Source organism: Emys orbicularis, chromosome 11 (assembly GCF_028017835.1).
Source record: "Emys orbicularis isolate rEmyOrb1 chromosome 11, rEmyOrb1.hap1, whole genome shotgun sequence".
Lineage (NCBI taxonomy): Eukaryota > Metazoa > Chordata > Testudines > Emydidae > Emys > Emys orbicularis.
Window position 1 is genome coordinate 28,874,076 of NC_088693.1, and position 21,645 is coordinate 28,895,720.

Here is a 21,645-nt window from a genome sequence, read left to right on the forward strand (position 1 = left end):
TCTCATTCTCCATCCCAACAACTGGATGATGTCTGATACTAATAGGAACCTATATAAATAGAATCCTTATTCCAGATTACATATAGATAATGTCCTTATTTATCTTACATACACTAAGGTGGGGTATAGTTTGCATTTTTGGCTGTGTGTTGAGGCAATCAACAAGGATGCCAGCTGGTGAAACTGTAGTTCTGTTTTTTGGGTTGTGGAAATCTTCTCACTAATAATTGGACTGAGACCACCAAATCATATGGCATAGAGTGGTACGGCCATAAAATGGAAAGGACTGTTGGTCATGATAAACTGGGCTAAAGTTGAACTAATGACTTGGGAGCTTTGTCTCATTCATAATTCCTAGTACCACAGGAAATGATGATTTGTTTACATTCCCTCATGCAGTCCCTCATGTTGCTAAATGTGATTCATATAATTTGCGACTGTAAAATATGTTGTATGCAGTGTTGTTGTAGCCATGTTGGTCCCAGGATGTTAGAAAGACACGTTGGATGTAGTAATATCTTTTCTGGGGCCACCTTCTGTTGGTGAAAGAGATAAGCTTCAAGCTGACACAGAGCTCTTCTTCAGAGCTCTGTGTGGAACTTGAAAGCTTGTCTCTTTCTCCAAGAGAAGTTGTTTCAGTAAAAGATACAATTTCACCCATCTTGTCAGTGTAAAAATATGTAACTCATCAATTGCCACTTAGAATTCTTGGAGCCAAAGTTAAATATAACGGGTAATATTCTGTGCTGCTCTTCTGAAAGGTACAGCACAGATTTCACAACCAGGATCAGGGGGGCGTAGGGCAGCTTTAAGCCCCCTTTCCTCCCTCCCAGTTCTAGGCTGCTCCAGGGCTTGAGGAGACTCCCAACATAACTTGAACAGCCCTGGAGGCCTTATCTAATTTTTGGCAGCTCCCCTATGGACCACAGTGCTGCCTAGAATCTCTGCAGCCTCCCCACCAGCATGCCTCTCTGTCCCTATGCCCTAGCTTGCAAGGTGATCACTGGGAGGCAGTATTCCACAGGCCCTGCACTGACTGAATCATCCCTCATCAGAATATGGGGCTTTTAGGGTGCTTTTATGTTGTGTTGCTCCTTTTACCCAGCATCAAGGAGCCAGATCTTCTTCCCTGGTCTATCTCAGTGGGTTGACAAAAACCGAACAAACCAAAAAAGCCAAATAAGACCAGAAAAGACCAAATAAGACCAGAAAAATAAATCAGAATATACTACCTTTACTCTTAAACAATCAACACCTAACATGCACAATGCACTGATAATCATATAGTGGGCAGCAGCCGAATTTCAACAAGGATCAATAAGACTTTATTCTTTCTATTATCGCTATTTTAGTTGTTTTTACAATGACAGCGGCACAGCTATTTGTTTATGTAACAAGTTCAATTTACATAGTTGATAATAGTTTTGGCTGTCATGTTTTATTTAGGTAACCCCTTTATTGATGTGTATGTAAATTTTACAGTAGGCCTGTACGATATTCAGTAGTTTCAGTTTGTAAGGATTGAGGTGAACATTGCTTACAGTTTTGATCTCTGTGCATTTGCACCCACGACGCTGCCATCAAATTTCAAAAGCCCCACAAATCTCAAAGTAAAACTCAGTTGAAACTGCCAAGAGTCGCTTGCTTTCACAATGAATCTGCAAAAATGAAAATTTTCACATGATTTTGATGCAAAGCATCAGGGCTTAATATTGCAATCCCATGCACAGATGAGTAATTCTACTTATGTGAAACCAATGGGACTACTAATTTCAGTAAGATAATCTCCTATATGTGTGTTTGCAATATAGGGCTCATATGTTGGCCCACATTTGTTCATGCCTTGCTACATGCAGGTTTGTGCAAAACATTTGTGAATCTTGGTGATCTCCTGATGAATCTGGTCAGTTTCAAATATGTAAATAAAACTCAGCAAACTTAGTGTTTTAGGTTTCAGTGTAGTGATTTTACACAGAAATAGAGGTCTTTAACTAGCCACTAATATAATTGTCATTTAAACCTAATATTTTTGAATTGGTAAGCACTCTAAAATATAATGTGAAGTGTATACAAATTACAGGAATTTTTGTTTTTTCTCCTGCTTGATGATAGTCACCTACAGTATTACAATCTCGTACAGTGAAATGCCCCAGTCAGGTAGGGGGCCATAGCCAAAAATCATTACCATCTGTTCAGTTTCATTATTGTTCCTCATTATAGCTCAGAGAGTCAATGATGATATTTGTGGCAGAAATATAGCAAGGTTGAGGGCAGTTAAGCAGCTTTGAGACCTAGGAAGGCTTAACTATACCGAAATGACAGACAGTTAATTATCTGAGCTTGCAGTGTAGAGAGCATGGGGAGAAAAATACACCTATGAAATGTAGGTAAATGCAGAGGTTCAATATCATTTGGTTGCTCTTCACTGAACTATGCTATCTTATTAGGAGTTATGATAGTAAGCTCTGGCAGAAGAGGAAATAATTATGCAAAGGCAAATACTCTGTGGTATCAGCTGTATATGTCATACAAAATATATGTATAGGTATATAAGGTAACATGGAGGATTTCAAGGAAATCTCTTAGCAGTGTAGCTTCACTGGCACTAGCAATGGTGGGAGTGCTAGTATAGACCAGTAGCCAGCTCTCTTTACCACTGGAACAGTTAGAAAGGGGTGGCTAGTGCACACTAGTGCTCCCATTGTTATTAAACACCAGGGAAGTTGTGCTGGTGCTAAAATAACAATGGAAGAGGTCCCTTGCTGTGCACAAAGGTCTATGTGTATATGTAGTTGAATAGAGCTGGATCGGTAATTTGCCTGAATATTCACCCATATTACTGAATGAATTCTGTTGAGCTATGCTCATTTGAGCAATCAAATTGACATCCACATTTTCACAAAGCCAACTGCAATGTCACATTCACAGGCATTCATGGAAACTGAATTTTAAATTCACACACCATGGGTATTTGTGCTGGAAGTGGTTGCATTGCTTATCCATTCAGGGAAGAGAAACCTGTGACATATCTGACCAAAGACAAGGAGCAAACTACAAATTTTAAACATTGTACTTGAGTATCTGATATTCAATCTTCACAAACAATCCATTGTATAAAGAAAACTTGCTGAATAAATTAATTGTTGTGAATTACTAAATTATTGACTCAGCTGTCTATTAAAGCTGTTTGTATGTGCGTCTATATATATTTGTATACAATGTAATAGAAAAGATTAGTTTCAAAATGCATATTCTAATTAAGTGTCATTCATTTTGTAATTGTTCTTAATTCTGAGGATAAAACCACTATTCAATTTCCATATTTGAACACCAGTCCCTAATTAATAGTTATTCTAATTTTTTTGTGCTCAGATATTCTTATCCAGCAAAGCACATAAGACTTCATTACTGTAATGGGACTGCTTAAAGTTAAGCTCAAGCTTAAGTGCTTCATCACATCAGCATCTTAAATATTAAGGGCTAGAATGTAACTTTAGAACCTGCCTTCAGTAAGGGGCAGGGCTTAGCTGCACCATCAGAGCAGATCAGAGAATTAATTGCCGTTATTTGCTCTCTGCCTTCCCTTTTGTACTGGAAGGAAGTAATCTGCTATTGGTCTATACCAGTAGCCTCCACACTGGCTCGAATCTGCTGACTAGTGGATTGCAGGAGAGGGTCAGAGCCAAGACCCTGCCAATCTCCCCACCCCCTGCTTGCCCATCTATACAATAGTGGAATAGCATTTCCACAATAGTTGCTCTCCTTCCCACACTGCCCCTCCATGTAGATAACCCATGCAGAGGATTAACGCAGTGCCTTGCACCTTCTTACTCCCTTGTATGGTGTTGTAAGGACAGATCACAATCCTGCCCTAAGGAATTTACAAATAGATTAACTAAAGTGTGGAGGGCCAATTTTTCAATGAGGGAGAGTATAGAACATAAAGACGCTATTGTGAAATACTAGAACATATGACTAAAGTTCTTCATAGCCATGTTTGCGGGGTCAAGTTTTAACTTAGATTCCATGCTAGTTCTGTCCTCTCTCCTTAGCTGTGCACTAGTATTTAGGTTGACAGTACTATAGATGCACTAATAAAAGCATTGATTATGAAATTATCTCAGCCTTTATTCTGATGGTAAGAGAAGGCCAAAGCCGAGTGTCTGTGAAGCCTGAAATTAGTACCGTTTCAATAATATATGTTTATATTATCTCAGATAAACATTTGTCATTAATGTAGATTTAAACTCTAAAAAATCTTTACAGGGAAACAGGATATTTTTACTCATAGTGAATTTGCACTCTGATTGGATTTGCCTGTTGTAAAGATTTATAATCCTGTTAAAGGAGATTATGCCTGGTAATTTTATGAACATTTAGTCTCTCTCTAAGGGGAGAGCTAAAGGCATTAAACTCTCTTCACTAAGCATATCAGATTGGATTTAAACTGCTATTCCAGAAGCAAAAGGCCAATATTCCATCCATTTAAACTGATTTTTTTAGGTGCATCATATTAAGTGGAATTTCACGTACAGAGTGATGCTGCAGTTCTTACTCAGTAAAACTCCTGTTGTCAGTGGGAGTTTTGCCTGAATAAGAACTGCACTATTTGGCCCACAGCTGGATTAGAGCTGTAGACATTCTAAATCATATTATTTTATATATTTTCATTAATGTATTTAGAATATATTTTTATATTCAAAAGGTCTGGAGACATGTGTGCTATAGTATCATTTATTAAATTTCAGTGTCTTTCAAAAGGTATTTTTCTTTTTTCTTTTTTCTTTTTTTATTTCTGTTTGTTTTCAACTAGGACCCCTACTATGGCTGGTGGCCTATTTTCTATTGACAGAAACTACTTTGAAGAGATAGGAACTTACGATGCAGGAATGGATATCTGGGGTGGAGAAAATCTTGAAATGTCTTTTAGGGTAATTCCCATTTTACTTCATTTTCTGACAACCAACAGTTATACTATAATGACATGTACATTGCAGATGAGGCACTTTTGTTTGAGCTAAAATGCAAGTTCTGGATTAATTTAAAATTCTAAAAATAACTAGAGATGCCTCGTGGTCGTGTTTTTGGGGTTCTTTTTCTACTGCATGCAACATTTATCATTGTTCTGAAAGATTTTTAGATAATGATTTTAAAGTTATCATAAGGTTTACTAATATATTTATATTAAAACCCCAGGGCTTTCATTGAAACAGTTGGGATGCCAATTGACATAAATTAAATAAAGTGTGCAGTATTGAAAATCCAACTATGCTTTTCAACAGAAGCTTTCAACTATGTATATTATCATGGATTTGCAAGCTATGACTAGGATTTCTATTCTTTATACATATGAGAGCCATGCTCTCTAAGGAATTTCATATCCTGCAAAATAGTGACTTGATTTCTATCAGTTAGAGGCATTTTGCCCCTTACAAGAATAAAATGAAATGCATTTATTTTGTAAATTACCTTTTTAAATCAAAGGAAGATTGGAAAATTGCGGCTTTGATGAATAAATGATTAGGAAGGATGTGAAAAATGACTTAATATTATATGATGTATTGCAGTCTTTACAAGGCAAAGTAGTATGCAAAATAAAATTAAATACATCCCTTTTCTACGCATAAAACACTAAAGTTTTGTCAAGCAGACATTATTATTACTTTTAGAAGAAATCAGCTGAAGCTTTGGCAGTATCTTAACTACATAGTGAAAGCATCGTTGTTTATTGTTCAATGAAGTAGAAGGATAGAGATTTTTTTTCTAAGCTTCTTTTGCCTTGAGTGTTTTTACTTTAAAGTATCAGATGTACAATACTGTATGTGTGTACCCACGTGTTTAAATGTACCTGTTAATTCAGTTCACTTTTTGCTGGGTATAAAAGTAAATGAATGTCTGCAACTTATGATGAGCAATCTTAACCCCAAAGAACAGGCATTTTAAAACTAAAATTTTTGATGTGAATTAAACCATGTCCCAATGAACCTGGACACAATAGTCCATAATTGTCCAGGAAAAGTACATTGTTAGAGCCTTCCATGGAGACAAAATTTGTGTCTGCATCCGATTAGCAAAAATGATCCACAGATATTCAGATTTGCAGGGCTCTAGATGCAAAATTTCGCTCTGCATCCTATCCGCAGACCATTTTTGCGGATACCTGCAGATTTGCAGGGCTCTACCTATTGTAGTTCTAATTTCAGGGCATTTCATCTATTGTCTTTGAGAAGGACTCTGTCCTGTTACTGAGGAAGCTTCTTTCCATGGTTCCCTTTGTAACATACTGTCAAGTAGGAAACCTGAAGAAATTGTTTAGCCCTCATCTAACTCCTTAAAGCTCTAATCCTAGACATTTGATAAATGCTTTTTTTTGTCTCCTGTTAACAAAAATATTGATGAGGCCTCAGGCCTTGATTTGTACATAATTCTCCATTTTTGATTTTGCATTTTCTTTGTACAGATTCTTACAAATTTTTGTAAGTGCAAAAAATGAAGTAATTTACAATTCCTTGCCATCTGTGCGCGCTCTCTCTCCCCCCCCCCCCCCCTCCACACACACACTGTGTCTGTGCCTCTGAAGAAAAGTGTAGTATTCAATTCAGGACAGCACATACACATATACTTAGCTTTAAGCTCATACTTAAGAACCAGTTTCAATAAGGATAGACTTAAAGTGTGTGCTTACCTGAATCAGTGCCCTATATTTTAAAAACTTGCTCTGAGGAGCTTAATGTCTTAAATATAGTGTTCTCCATCCTCCACTGATTCTACGTTGCCTTGTTGTTTCCCAGCTCCCTGGGAGGCAGTTGGGGTATCCCTGTGGTATCTACCCAGACAGAGGTCAAGAACTCTGAGGATTTAGCTGCTTTGAACCGTAGTGCACTAGACAATAACTCTTTCCATAACAGATGTCCCTTAGAAAGTATAACCCTATTTAAACTGAGAATTGTTTTAAAGAACATGATTACCTATCAGGTGAAATCCTGGCTCCATTGACTTCAATGGGGCCAGGGCAAAACTCCCATTGACTTCAGTAGGGCCAGGATTTCACCCTGTGTGTTTAGGTTTGTGATGTGAGTTGGCTGGTCATAGAATATTCCATTCTCTGGAGAGCAAAGCATCTGTTGATAGCATTTCCCCCCTTTTAATAGTTTCTTTAGACATATACAGTCAAATCGGGAGGTCCTTGTTCAATTTGCACTTTGCTCCCATTTAGGGATGTTAATAGGAATTCGTCTAAGTAAAGACCTCAGCATTTGGCCCATGTTATATAAATTGTGGGACTCTTTCATTAGACACTAAATTCCAAATTCAGATTAAAAATGTCACTCCAGAATATTTGAAATGGTCAAGGGCAGTAACACAATTGCTAGTTATAAAATATGCACTTGTAGTAAGGAGAAGAGGGAGCTTCACAAACAGATCTATCCTTCCTCACTCATTAAAACTGGGCAAAATAAGCTTATGAATTTTCTGATGAACTCTCCAGGCATCACATTAGAAAAAGCTATTTCATGTCTTACTTCAGAAGACATTTAAACTTCAAGAAAAATCACCAGTTTGAAAAATAAGCATCAACCTAATAAGAGAGCAAGGTATCAATAATAGAAATAAAATATGTTTTCAGTGCAATGTGATTACCATGGAAATGGAAAGCATTAATACTATGCTATTTCTTGGTATTCAGAGCCTTTACATTTTAAAAGGAGGCAAAGTGTGACCTAATTAAAACAAGTTTTTAGACATCAAGCAGGAATTGATTAATAAAATACCAATGGGAACAAATTAAAAACTAAAGCTGGTGAAAACATTTCTAGTTTCAATTTTTTTTCTATGAAGTTTTCTGCATTTTTTGACCAGCTCTGTTGAAAACTAGTGATGTAGCTACCATGGTACAAGTACCAGCAGGTGAAGCCTTGTCTAATGGTACCAGGGTTTACAGTATTTATTTTATTCAAGTGTTGTTTTTGTGGAAGATGCCAGACTGATACCTATGGTGGCTTGAGTCTATTTAGTCACAAAATGAGCACAGCATGGTAAGAGTCAACAAAACCTTTACTTATGCTAGCTCAGTAATGTGCCTTTCTCTACCTGTTCTGGAGGGATTACCTTTTATGGTGAGAGCGAAGTTTAGTCTCCTCACCTGTGAAATGCTTGGCCTGTCTGCTAAGACAACTAGCCAGGGATAGTGGTGAATGTTTGTTCATTTTCTTAAAAGAATATTTCATCATCTGAAGCTTTTGTGTCATCTAGCAGAAATGTGTGTTGGCACATTGTGTCTCCTCAAATTTGTGGTGGACTTTCCCTCTAGAGAATTCCATCAGGATGTAGTTTTGTCAAGGAAGTATTCAGAATTCTATATAGGCTCTCCTCTTGCAAGCTTCTGATTATAGACTCAAGTTATTCTTTCAGGAATTTATGCTGAATGTAATACTCTGTATTCTGGGTATCTCAAGACCTACAGGTGCCGGTCATTGAGTTCTTTTTGGACTGTGAATAGTTACCAACACATAATAAGCAGTAGGCTTGAATAATGTTAATGATGACACACTTGCTATCAGAAGCTAGGAAATTAAAAATTGTGATTGGAATTCCCCACTTAAAGCTGAAAACAGAGACACAACCTAATGTAAAGATGGAGTGTTTGTCCAAAGTTAGAATTTTCTGGCCTTTACCGGTTGGTGTCATACTATTTAATTATGTTGTTATTTTTGGAATACATGTCCCAAAGCTTAGTTTTAGCTAGGATCTAAAAGTTAATGGTAAGCAGTTCAAAACCTACTACCAAACAATCCCTTTTTATCCTATTGTCCTATGATGGACATTCTGAGGAATCACTCTTATGAATAAATTTAAGGGATAAATCTTCACTAGCCCTGTACATCCCTTTTATACTCCTATATTGCAGCATTGGAGAGGAAGCAAGCTCCATTGAATGTTTTAATGAAGAACAATAATTGGGTGATTACAAAGAGGTGAGCATTGTATGTTCAAACAGTAGGACATTTTCAGAAATGCTGAGTATTTGAACTGAATAGGATCCGGGGATACTCATTATCTTTGAAATTCAGATTACAGTGTCTGTCCATCTCTCTGACAAAAGGGACTGAGAACAATTGGCTTCAAAAGGATCAGGCCCCAGATCAGAGTTACATATGTATTTAAGAGAATTTGTCTCCACAAAGACAGAGAGGAAAATGAAAGGCTTAAGAAAGGAGAAGTCAGATCTAAGATCATAACAAAACAGTCACCTTTGGGGCAGATGTTTTAAAGGTAGCTTCTCTTCCCAAAGGTGAACATTTATAAGTTAAATAGTAAAAATCACTTCAGCTCTTCTGGAGTTAGAAATATACAATTTTCTGGATGTGAAAAAAACAAAATTCTGGCTACCCTTTTGTTTTCATAGGTATAGCTTAAAAAGAGTTACACACTGAGGGCCAGATACTCAGCTGGGGTAAATCAACATAGCTTCAGTGAAAGAATTTAAGTACTGAGTAGTCCAAATGAAGTCAAACACTCCATTCAGGAAAGCATGTAAGCATATGCTTAAAACGGGTTGAAATTTTGGGGAAATGTTCGTAAATTTTTTTCCCAAACCATTTATCCCCTTCTCTCTCTCTCTCTCTATCTCTCTTTTGTCAAAAAAATTGAAATGTAGACATTTTTTTCAACCAGCTCTACCAATAATCAAGACAAGTTTGAAAAAGAAAATGTTTTTTTTCCCTTTTGAAGTTAAGAATGGATAAAATTTATAAGTCTTGGGACTACCTCAACTCATATACACTTAGAAAGGTGAATGCTAGTACATATGAAGGTATGGCCGTCCATTCTGCAACACTAGGAGAAACTAGTTAACCTTGTGCTGACTCATGCCTGTTAATTCTTCAACTGCAAAATTTATTGATGACAATGATAGGTGCCCATTGACACCTACCAGCTGTTACCTGTTAGTTACAGAACTGGGAATCTATCTGTCTGTTCTTTCATAAAGCACTTCCATTCCCTTTTGTGTAGAAGATTTTTATACTCAAGATAATATTGTCACCGTGCATATTATTCTGTTGTGCTTCATCTTTATAAGCTTCAATTTCATGCAGCATATAATACATTTTGGAAATAGATGGCAACTTTGAGGGCTTGTCAACGTTTTTCACTCTTTCTCCAGCCCCAGTTCAGCTCCACTAGTGCTAGCAACAGTGGAAGCACTAATATAGCACATTCAGGCATTTTTATCATTGCCTCTTCTAACCATGGTCTGAGTTGCATTGGTGCAAAATGAACAAAAAATGCAGAGTCCTAGTGCAAATGCACTTTTGGTACTCTTGGTTTGATAGATGCTTGACATGATTTTCATGTTACTTCACTATTTTCCCACAGCCTCAATGGAGTTAATACTCTTTTTTGTGTGCGTCTTTTTCTCCTGAATTACATCCTTCATAATTTACCAATGGTAATCTCTTACTGCCATCCATTGTTTCCCTTTCTGACATAGACTTGGAGAATTCTAACATCATTTGACTTATTAATGCTTGTACCAATTGGTTAGAACATCATGGCTATGTTGGAATCCCTCCTCTAGAAAAAGCGTCCCTACAGCCATGTTTGACATGGCCAAGCAGATTGCCTTTTTAGATCTGAATGAAGAAAAGGTTGCCACAATGTACAGATGGAGTCAAGACGTTACAAAACAATTTGAAGAGAGAGAGAGCCAAATTTTATTAATGCAATAATGCATTTGTAGCGGGGTGGTCACCTCGCTCCAGCCCTGAGGGGGTTAAAGGCCAGATCTGGGAGAGGGCTGGGGCTGAGTGCCAATAGGAAAAGGCTGGGAGGCAGCCAATCAGGGCCAGGGTGGACCCTATAAAAGAGCTGCAGGGCCAGAAAGCAGACACAGACTCTCTCCAGCCTTGGAGGGAGAAGGGCCTAGCTGCCTGGGAGCTCAGGGTACTGGAAGCAGAGCAGGGCTGGTGAAGGGCAAGAGGAGCTGGGGAGCTCCAGCCTGGCAACTCCCCAGGCTAAGGCCTTGTTAAAGGCCCAAAGCAGGTACGGGGGCCGCAGAGGTGTAGCCCGGGGAGAGGGAGAGGCAGAGGCAGCTGGTCCAACCCCCTTGCCAGTGATGAGTGGCCATTATAGACTGCAGTCTGCCCCTGAAAATGTTTAGATGATGACTGGCAGTAGCCACTGAGGCAAGGTGGGTATAGGGGATTGGGAGTTCCCCTGGGAGGGAAGACCCAGAGTGTGGGGAGACTGCGGTGGGCAGAACCTCAAGGTAAGGGGCACTGGGGTCCAGGAGGGACATGAGGCCTGAGGCAGGCGAGACACCAGCCAGCAGGAGGCGCTCCGAGGCTGATGAGCTAATTCCCAGACTGACCAAGAGGAGGCGGTGAGTGCTCGATCTGCTACAGCACTCCATAGTATGCATATTGTACACTTCTCAGATGAAAGGAACACTTACATTTGGGGGTTGTTTTTTTAGTTTGTTTGTTCCTTACTGTGCACTTGAGACATCATTAAAGTAATGGTTGTATCACTCTAGGAGAGGAAGCATGCACTGTATTGTTGTTCTTGTTATAGAGATTTCAGTCTCAAAGGTGCCTTACAAAAACAGTTTCCTTAATGTTTCTTTGTCAGATAATGATCCCATACACCATAAAATAGAAGCAAGACCATTTGAAAGTGAATTATTCTGAAGGGTAGGATGTGGGCATGTTCCCTTAGCCGAATTTTTGTTGCCAAAGACTGTGGCTGTAGCTCCTGTTGAAGCTCAGCATATATTAATTATCAGCAAAACTTCAAAAACAAAATTGTGATGGATAAGAACACTTTTCAAAAGCTGCAGGAAATCAAAGATAGACAAATGATTGTTCTGTCCAAAGAAAGTCAAAGATGTGTGTGTTTACCAACCAGAAGCATGATGAATATGACACTAAAGCAGGAAGTTTGCTCCAGGAACCTGTGTTATAGTCCGAAAACTTCAAAACTGAACATAAGAACGGCCATACTGGGTCAGACCAAAGGTCCATCAAACCCAGTATCCTGTCCTCTGACAGTGGCCAATGGCAGGTGCCCCAAAGGGATCCATGCCCTGTCCCCCAATCCCAGCTTCTGGCAAACAGAGGCTAAGGACACTATTCCTGCCCATCCTGGCTAATAGCCATTGATGGACCTATCTTCCATGAATCTATCTAGCTCCCTTTTGAACACCGTTATAGTATTGGCCTTCACAACACCCTTTGGCAAGGAGTTCCAGAGGTTGACAGTACATTGTGTGAAAAAATACTTTCTTGTGTTTGTTTTAAACTTGCTACCTATTAATTTCATTTGGTGGCCCCTTGTTCTTGTATTATGAGGAGTAAATAACACTTCCTTATTTACTTTCTCCACACTAGTCATGATTTTATAGATCTCTATCATATTCCCCGTTAGTCGCCTCTTTTCCAAGCTGAAAAGTCCCAGTCTTATTAATCTTTCCTCATACGGAAGCTGTTCTATACCCCTAATAATTTTTGTTGCCCTTTTCTGAACCTTTTCCAATTCCAATATATCTTTTTTGAGATGGGGCAACCATGTCTGCACGCAGTATTCAAGGTGTGGGCATACCATGGATTTATATAGAGGCAATATGATATTTTCTGTCTTATTATCTATCACTTTCTTGATGATTCCCAACATTGTTTGCTTTTTTGACTGCCGCTGCACATTGAGTGGATGATTTCAGAGAACAATCCACAATGACTCCAAGATCTCTTTCTTGAGTTGTAACAGCTAATTTAGATTAGCTACATTATATATGTATAGTTAGGATTATGTTTTCCAATGTGCATTACTTTGCATTTATCAACATTAAATTTCATCTGCCATTTTGTTGCCCAGTCACCCAGTTTTGTGAGATCCTTTTGTAGCTCTTCGTAGTCTGCCTGGGACTTAACTATCTTGAGTAGTTTTGTATCATCTGCAAAATTTTCCACCTCACTGTTTACCCCTTTTTCCAGTTCGTTTATGAATATGTTAAATAGGACTGGGCCCAGTACAGATCCCTGGGGGACACCACTATTTACCTCTCTCCATTCTGAAAACTGACCATTTTGTTGAGAAAACCATTGTGAGTAGGAGTCAGCCACAATTGGCATTGTTGAAATCTCTGAGATCTTTTAATACCTCTCTTTTTTTTATCTGATGTTCGAGTTGAGAGGAAAAGGGTATCTTGAGGATCCTTCACTTTTCAAATCACTAGAACAAACTGCGTATTCTTGGTATCACTTCTGACTAAGAAGGCACCATCCTAGGAATGCAAATGCAAAAGGATCAGGATCCCTAAATATCTCCTGTAAGTTTCTCTAATTGTTATTTATAAACGTTTCGCAAACTACAGTTGCCCTTTTGGGCTGATGTCTACAATGCTTTCTGGAGTCCCATTGCCTGCACACCCACTTCCTAGTGAAGATGGTATCATCTATAAGCACAAATATTAAATGGATTTAATTGGATTATATGGTTCCTTTCTCACTCAATACTTTGTCCACTGTAAATCTAGACTAGATATTGCAGCTAATTTGTAAGCTGATTTCTCTGTTATCCAACTGGCTTCAAGAAGGTGCATCAGTATCAAATAACCTGCTTTTATCCTGATGGATGAGGAACTGGCATTAGTGTTTTCATTCACTTCAGAAAAGTCTTAGGAGTGTAATCAGTAGACATTAATATTTAGTATATTGAATCGCCCAGCTGGAGTATTTGCACTGTACAGAGATCCTTGAGCTGTGGAGTGTATGTGTGCAAATGGAATAGTTCCACAAAGTTTTCATTTCCACAAATATACAGATTGGAGACATCCTATTTCCCTTATTACTTGCAGTAACAATACAGGGCTTGACTCAGATAATACAGATTAATGATACTTAATGAAATGTCTATCTATTCTATTGGGAAAACAGTTACACAACTCCACATAAAATATTCCACAAGATAATGGTAATACAAGTTATTAAATATGACTTTTGTATTTTCAAATAAATCAATATAATCTTTTAGCAGTGCTACTGATCTTTGCTTTCTCTTTAATGATTTTATTTGTAGCAAGTCATATAACAATGACAATTTGACAAAATATGACACAGTATCTCCTTTAACAATGAATAAAGATCTTTAGTCTAATAAAAGAAAATATCCCTAAATCTATCCCTCTGTCTCTCTGCTGTAGTGTACATTTTATGCCTGTAGGTTGACCCACCTGTCTCCTGTATAGCTTCCTGATACTGATTTAAAGAAGCAGTACACACAGCACGAGTTGTCACATTCATCTTTCACTAAATGCCTTGGGCTGTAAAACAACATGCTATAGTTACAAGAGGATTGCATACAGTGAAGGCTTGGGAGCTGCTAATTTTTCACTTTGCTCACTGCACCATGTAAAAATAAAGTGGAACATTTAGCCATTCAGGAGTAAATCGTCCAGTGGTGTAAAAGGTGTTTTAACCAGTCAGGTGGGTGTAATTAAGCACCTAAATAGTGTAACTGGCTGAAGTGCATAATTGAGACCTTTCTGAAAAAGTTCTAAACAATTTAGTAAGGATGAAACCACCAGTGTTTTGTAGACACTTAATAGTTTTTTTTATAGGAATTACTCTAAAGCCTGTTCGGGATCTTATTCTGTATTACATTCTTTCTTTAGGTTTTTTTTAAATCCATTCTAGAGAATTTTATAGCAAGGATTTATTTCCCTCATTCTACAGGATGTTTCAAATATTTTTCATTTTTTATTCAGTTCTGTAGGGGTTATTGTCCATAAGGGAATGCCCAGAGTCCCCTCATAGTGGAAAAGGAACCTTAAATAACAGTCGGTGGGCTTTTCTGAGGTGAGTGGAGCATTAAATAGGAGTTTAAGCCGGAAAAGGGGTTGTCCTTTAGAAAAATGGAGCGTGTCAAGGCCAAAGAAAGCTAAACTCATACTTTGTTGAGAATAAGATATTGTTTAATCTTGGTTTTGTACCTAGTATTGTGTGTGCCTAGAGCTTTGTATAGACACTTTCTTTATTATTGTAGAAATCCAAATAAATCAATGAGGAAAAAGCATGTTTAATTCAGCTGTGTTATTGGGTAGTATTTCTCCACCTTAAGAAACACTCACATTATAGCAGTCATCAAAATCACTATGTAACAGCCACACAGCACTGCAGAATAGAGCCTTTTCCAGAAAAACAGTGAGGGGGTCAGCATAACCAAAACCCACCCCATTTACTATATGCCTATCTATGGCAATCACTGAAAAACACATGGCCACTGTTCAGATGCCCAAGGACATGTCTGACAGCTGTGCCATGTTTAGGCTCTTTTATATGTCGCTTCTTAACTTGCACCACTTTACTGGATTTTGCTTTCCTGATATAACTGTTGAATAATATGGGTAACGCTTTTCCCAATGTGCAGAAAGGATTAATAATTCCAGGTCCTTAGCCTGACTTTATCTGGGCCTTTATTTTTGCACTTGCAAAATTGCAGTGATTACACAGGTGATTTAGATATTTAAGTACACTATTTTAGGCACAGTCACTGATCTAGCTGTCTAAAAGACCTAAGCCACACTATATAATTATGGACAAAATAATGTGAGCCAGTGTAACTCATAGTGAGGCTGGAAAAGTTGCATGCCTGCTTACTTATTTTCAGAAGTAAAACTAAAGTAGATGGTGACACTGAAAATTATTTTAAGTGTTTGTGTAATTTTGAGTCTCTGAGTACCTGCCAAACAGTCATTCTGAAAAACTAGCCCAAAGGGCTTTTCAATATTCCATAAGTTATATTCAACTCAATAAATATTCAACTCTACTGACTAATTTTAGGAGCACAGTTTGTACCCAGAATGCACTGCACATGTGCTTACATGCTTTACTATACATCCATGAACTCAGGACTCCCACTTATTTATGCTCTTTCCTTTGGGCATGCAGTAAGGTTTGTGCACCTAAGCTCCATTTATTCTGAATGTAAATGTATGCACCACTATCTATACTGCATCCTCAGATTCATTTTTGTGAAAAGTTAGCTGCAAGTATCACAAGGGCATTGAAATAGCTAATTTCATTATTATAGCATATAATAATTATTATTCATGGCTATTTTCAAATAAATTTTCTACATATTTCCTTATCAAGGCAGCTGTTTCTTGTGTTGATTATAGTCATTTTCATGTGATGGAAAACATGTTTTTTGTACCGTTATTTCAATGCCTGCGTGTAAACTGTGATTGATGAATGTTCTAATTGAACCATCAATACGTGTAAGCATGTTCAAGTAAGAAAAAGTATTAGTTTCCCTTTCTAAAATCCTGTGAAACAGATTACTGATGCATGTAAAATATGTTTTCACCATCCAGATCTCTTGAAATCTTAACCTAAAACATAAAAAATAGAATTAATTATAAACTCATAAAGTTATGGGTTGTGCTATAGAAATGCATTTTTTCACCATGAAAAGAGAAATTAAGCATGCAGTAGAGTTGTGACTTCAAGAATGAGGCTCTCACCAACAATTCAGAAGTGTTGTTTCTAATAAACTCCGTTGTATACAATCATATCATTTTGTTCTAAAAGGTTGGGAATTAGAATGGTTAATTCGTAAAGCAGCTGTATCAACAGATGGGTATTTGGCAGTAAGAAGCTGACTGTGCCTTGCTTGCCCCAGTGTGATCTACCAGACATCAAATATGCACTGAATTTTTATTAAATTGTCAAGTTTAAGTATCCATGGTAACTGTTGGAGAATTCTATAGCAGCCTAAACTATGATTATACTGTCAGACCTGGATATTCTACCTGCAGTGCAATAGTCAACACAAAGACCAATAGTATCACTGCTGTTCTAAGCAACTATATGGTTTTTTTTTAAATGGAACAAATCACGTGACTTGCTTTAAATAGATCAGAGTAATTTGTGCTATAAAGGACAAGTGGGTGTAGGAGATATTTCACTTATGGGTATCCATAGATTGCAATATACACACCAGCAACCAAACACCGGGACCTGAATGTAAGTGAACTTGCTCTGAGTTGATATTGACAAGACAGAAATGATGCTTTGTGGAAGGAGAAAACACGAAGTTGTGGTATGAGTCAGGATCTCCATCATTTATCAGCAAGGTGTGCACATCTTTCATCAAATTGGTTTGCATTCTGGGATGCTTTGGGTCCATGCTTTTCTCATTTAGCAGCCCTGGCCCAAAATGTCTATCATCTGCAACTGCAGTCATTCCTAATATGGGCATTGTCACTGTTCACACCTTTGTCACCTTCAGGATGAAACACTATAGGGTATATTGTAGACCACAAGAGACTTTAGACAGTGTGGAATCTAGCTGCCTGCCTCTCAAGAGGAGGTGAGGCAGCGATGAGAATACAACAATAGACAGTTTTGCATTGGATTCTTATTTGCTTCCCAGTACAGTTCATGGTGTTTGTGATTATCTTTAAACATCTGAAAGGTCACTTCTCACCCTAGCACGCAGGTGAGTTTGGCTTAGATGTTCTTTGGATAAAGCTGTCTGACATGAGTAGCAGGGATGTCTCAGTTGAGGACTCTCGATTTTGGGCTTGACTCCCCTCCTAGCCTCAAACTGTACTGTTTATAGCATCTTGCCATTTCAAACTATGACTAACAAAAGCAGGATGCAAGCAGACATTACAATTAATGGACAAGCTGTAGAGGTGTGAATTTAATTATCTGGGATCATATTTATACAACCAAGGCGGCAGTTCCAAAGAAATCAGAAGACCACTTGGGCTGACCTCCCTTAAAAAAGTGTGGAAAAACGGTGACATCTCAAAATGTACAAAGGTGTGACTGATGAAAAGGCTAACTTTTTCCATAGTAATTTATGGATGTGCATAGTGGGAAGTTAATGCTGCTGACAAGAAGAAAACTGAAGCATTTGAAACGTGTTGGTGAAGACTCTTGCATATCTCTTGGATGGGAAAAAAAGGATGAATGCCTATATTAGAAATATTGTTGGAGAGAAGCAAATCCTGATGTCGGAAATCAACAGATACAAACTTATGAAATTTGGTCACATTAGGCATAGAGATGGAAATAACCTTGAGGAAGTTGTTATGGAAGGAATGGTGAAGGGCCTTCATAGTAGGGGATGAGCAGCAAGTGGATGGATGGATGGATGGTGTGTGGCAGATCAGTGAAAGGTTGCTGCAGAGTGTTCAGAATTAGTGATGGATCATGAAGGCTTCTGAAAATTCTGCTATGATGTCACCAAAAATATTCAGACATGCATAAATGGATTTACGTCTTAATTTATCAATCCAGTCAGTTCTCACTGCTAATAGTTCTCGGTATAAAAGGTACTGGGATAGTAGTACCTCCCTACCTCACTAGGATGTTGGGGGGATAAATATACTTTAAAAGATTGTGTGGCACTTAGATACTACAGTAATGGAGGCAGGACATTAATAGGATTGATAAAAACAAAAAACTCAAGAATAGACTCTCTCCCATTACATTTGTACATGCCTTCACTTGAAGGACGCTGTAGAGCACAAATTCCAGCACTCCCAGACAAAAATTGAATTAAAGGCCTGCTATACAGTAAGTTAAACAAAAGGAGTTGTAACCAGTCAGCAAAATATAACTGAAAGAAATAAAACTACTGCAGTGTGAAGCAGAGTTCACTTGCTAGTCATATAATTGCACATGAATACTGTACCATACTTGTTTCCAACCCAAAGGTGTGTTCATGTGCAATTATAAGACTAGCCAGTGATCAAAACAAAATATGAACAGGTTGCTTGTCACCCCAATTTTGGTCATGTCTACACAAATTCCATATAGTTTAAATATGGTACTACATTTTTAATAGAAGTCAATTTCCCCATGAATGCTTAAAAGCAGTTTACAAAAAAAGAGATTGAAAGGTTAAAATGCTGTTCTTCACAATGGAATCTAGACACCTCTGTAGTCCTGTGACAAGTTTACTGCAGAGGAGGTTGTATCAGGAGCGATAAAAAGTTAGGAATATAAATTTAAAATAAATATTTTGGGAATTTCCTGGTGGACAGTATAATCAGCGGGGGGAGGAATGGAAAATCTGATACTAGAGAAGTATCTTAGTGTTGGTGCTTAATGAAAGGCATAATGTTGAAATACATGAAATATATTGTTTTGGTGGTGGTTTGTAAATACATACAGTAATGTATATTTAAATTTTCTCATGCATTCCCTTTTTAAAAAACGTTAGCAACTGTTCTGTAGTATGTCAACTTGAAGTTTCATCTATACTGACTAATTGTCACTGAATATAAAACACAAGTTGTTAAACGCAAGAATGTTTTGTTGTTGTCATTGCTAATCCCACCAGAATACATTACTTAGCATACTAATGGAATTATAGAAAAGGGTTTAGCCATATTAAATAAGAGCTACATTGTTACTATGGCAGCGACATTTCTATTCGTACAGTTTATTCTTAAATGTTATGTCTATTTAAAGGAGTCCTAATTACAAAAATGTAACAGTTCTTTTGTCAAAGATGCCAGAAAGTTTTTGTATTTTTTTTGTATTATCAGGAAGTGCTGTAAATTGACTTCATAAACTATGCTGTCAGGTGAGGAGGAAAGCCAAAGTAGTGCGTGTGGGGACATAGAAGGTGGATGGGTTGGATGCGGCTGCTACTCTTTGCTTACAGCAAAAAAGGGGATGAATGTCAATTAAGTATGAGCCCCAAAGAAACTACATAATATAGGTAATATAGAGAAGGGAGTCATTCTGAGGGATATGTTTAAGTACATTGTGAGGTGAAAAACTGAAAAGTATAATTGTAGTAACCACATTACAGATTTATTCAGAGGTAATTAGTAGATAGAGTGAAACTTCTATATTGGAATGGTGACACTATGAAATTTGCTTAATTTCTGGAATTGTCAATCTAGATTATGCAGCGGCAGTAGCACTACATACTTTAGGTCGCAAATTAGTTTCTGTTGTAAATGTGATACATCCTTGTCCTTCATTCCCCATACTCCATGCTTCTGTGAAATCCACACAGGAATAACAGCTTCAAAATTGGTAGGCGAGGTCTGTGACCCGAGTGGAATTTTTTTACCAAATTACAGGGCTATTGGATGCTGAAACGTAGGAGTGAATTATGAGTCCCCAGAAAGAGATGTTAAAGACTTCTGAATTTTTTCAGTGCTTTTTTACTACTCAGTAGCCAAAAAAGACAAGAAGTAGAGAGGGGAAAATCTGATTTGTTGGACTGTTCTCATTGAGATCTACAGCACAGAATCAAAGATTAGGTTATTAGATTCTAATATTAAAAGGTTAATATTTTAAATAGGAACATACATGAGTCATTGAGAGCTGATGCCCTAATTTTGGCTCATTGGCAGCTCCAGAGACATTGCTGGGAAGCAGAAGGAGACAGACAGACAGGAAGAATTTATTCTTTTCCCATGTCTCCAGCATGGAGACTGGGGAGGAACAGAGAGATTACAGGTGAGAGCATATAATGTATAGTCCTGGAACCTTAAAATTACATTGGTCCTGCAGGTGGATCTTGTTTTATGAGAACTCACTGTTGTTCAATGTAATTAAGTCTGCAGGTCAGATGGAATATTAAAAGCCTAGGGCCAAAATTTGCCCTCAGTTATACTAGTTCAATCCCACTGAAATAAGGGGAATTACATTGATGTAACTGAATGTGGAATTTGGCTCCAGGACTGTAAGTAAACCAGTACTTTCCACTGCATGGAGATTATCAGATTTTCTTTTGTGTGTATAGGTTTCTTCTTAATAGTCTAAGGTAGCAGAGCTGCCTATCACACCACAGATAGGGGACTGGTTTTGGAGCCAAAGAGCATACGTTTTGGCCTAGTGCTTCATGTATGTAGCAGGATGACGACCATGGTGACTGTGTGTATGCATATCTATACCTATAATATTACAATCAAGGACCATTGTACCATCTTCTAAATAGCCAAAAAGCACAATGCCAGCAAAAATTACCAAAGCTCTTTTCTATTGTTATAAAACGTTATGAATTGTGGATTGAAATTCTTGGAAACTCAAAATCATTAAAAAGAAAAGAACAACTGATATCCTGAATTGAATATTAGTGCATAGCATAATTACACCATTTATAGTGTAGGGTGCTAGAAAAAGTGTGTGTGTCTAAAGTGATAGGGCTAAGTCTACCAGTCAGGTAAGCTTGCACAAGATGACTGAAGTCTATGGTCTTGCACCTACTTTATTATTAGTGAAATTTGACCCATGCTATATAATTACATTAAAAATTGATGTGTAAATCTGTTTTTTCATCCCAGAAGTGTATAAAGTAAGGAAACATTTTCTTAGAGCTGGCTGCTTCTTGCAACAGAATTTTTGCAGGATACTTTTTATACACAGTTTTTAAATATTTTGCCTAATTTCAGATTTGGCAGTGTGGAGGCTCCCTGGAGATTGTAACATGCTCTCACGTTGGACACGTGTTCCGTAAGGCAACCCCTTATACTTTTCCTGGTGGCACTGGTCATGTAATCAACAAGAACAACAGGAGACTAGCAGAGGTCTGGATGGATGAGTTTAAAGACTTCTTCTATATAATATCCCCAGGTAAGAAATCATTTTGTGATCATTTTATGACATGTAT

The 21,645-nt window shown here is 37.7% G+C and overlaps 1 protein-coding gene across 1 annotated transcript in view; it reads left to right on the top strand.

Moving 5' to 3' along the window:
- The window catches only part of GALNT13 (polypeptide N-acetylgalactosaminyltransferase 13), a 324,991-nt gene that overhangs the window by 176,655 nt on the left and 126,691 nt on the right, over positions 1 to 21,645 (top strand). Inside the window, exons 7-8 of the mRNA XM_065413193.1 lie at positions 4,814 to 4,931; positions 21,428 to 21,608. Of these exons, the coding sequence (XP_065269265.1) occupies positions 4,814 to 4,931; positions 21,428 to 21,608 (299 nt within the window). The remainder of the gene's footprint in view (positions 1 to 4,813; positions 4,932 to 21,427; positions 21,609 to 21,645) is intronic.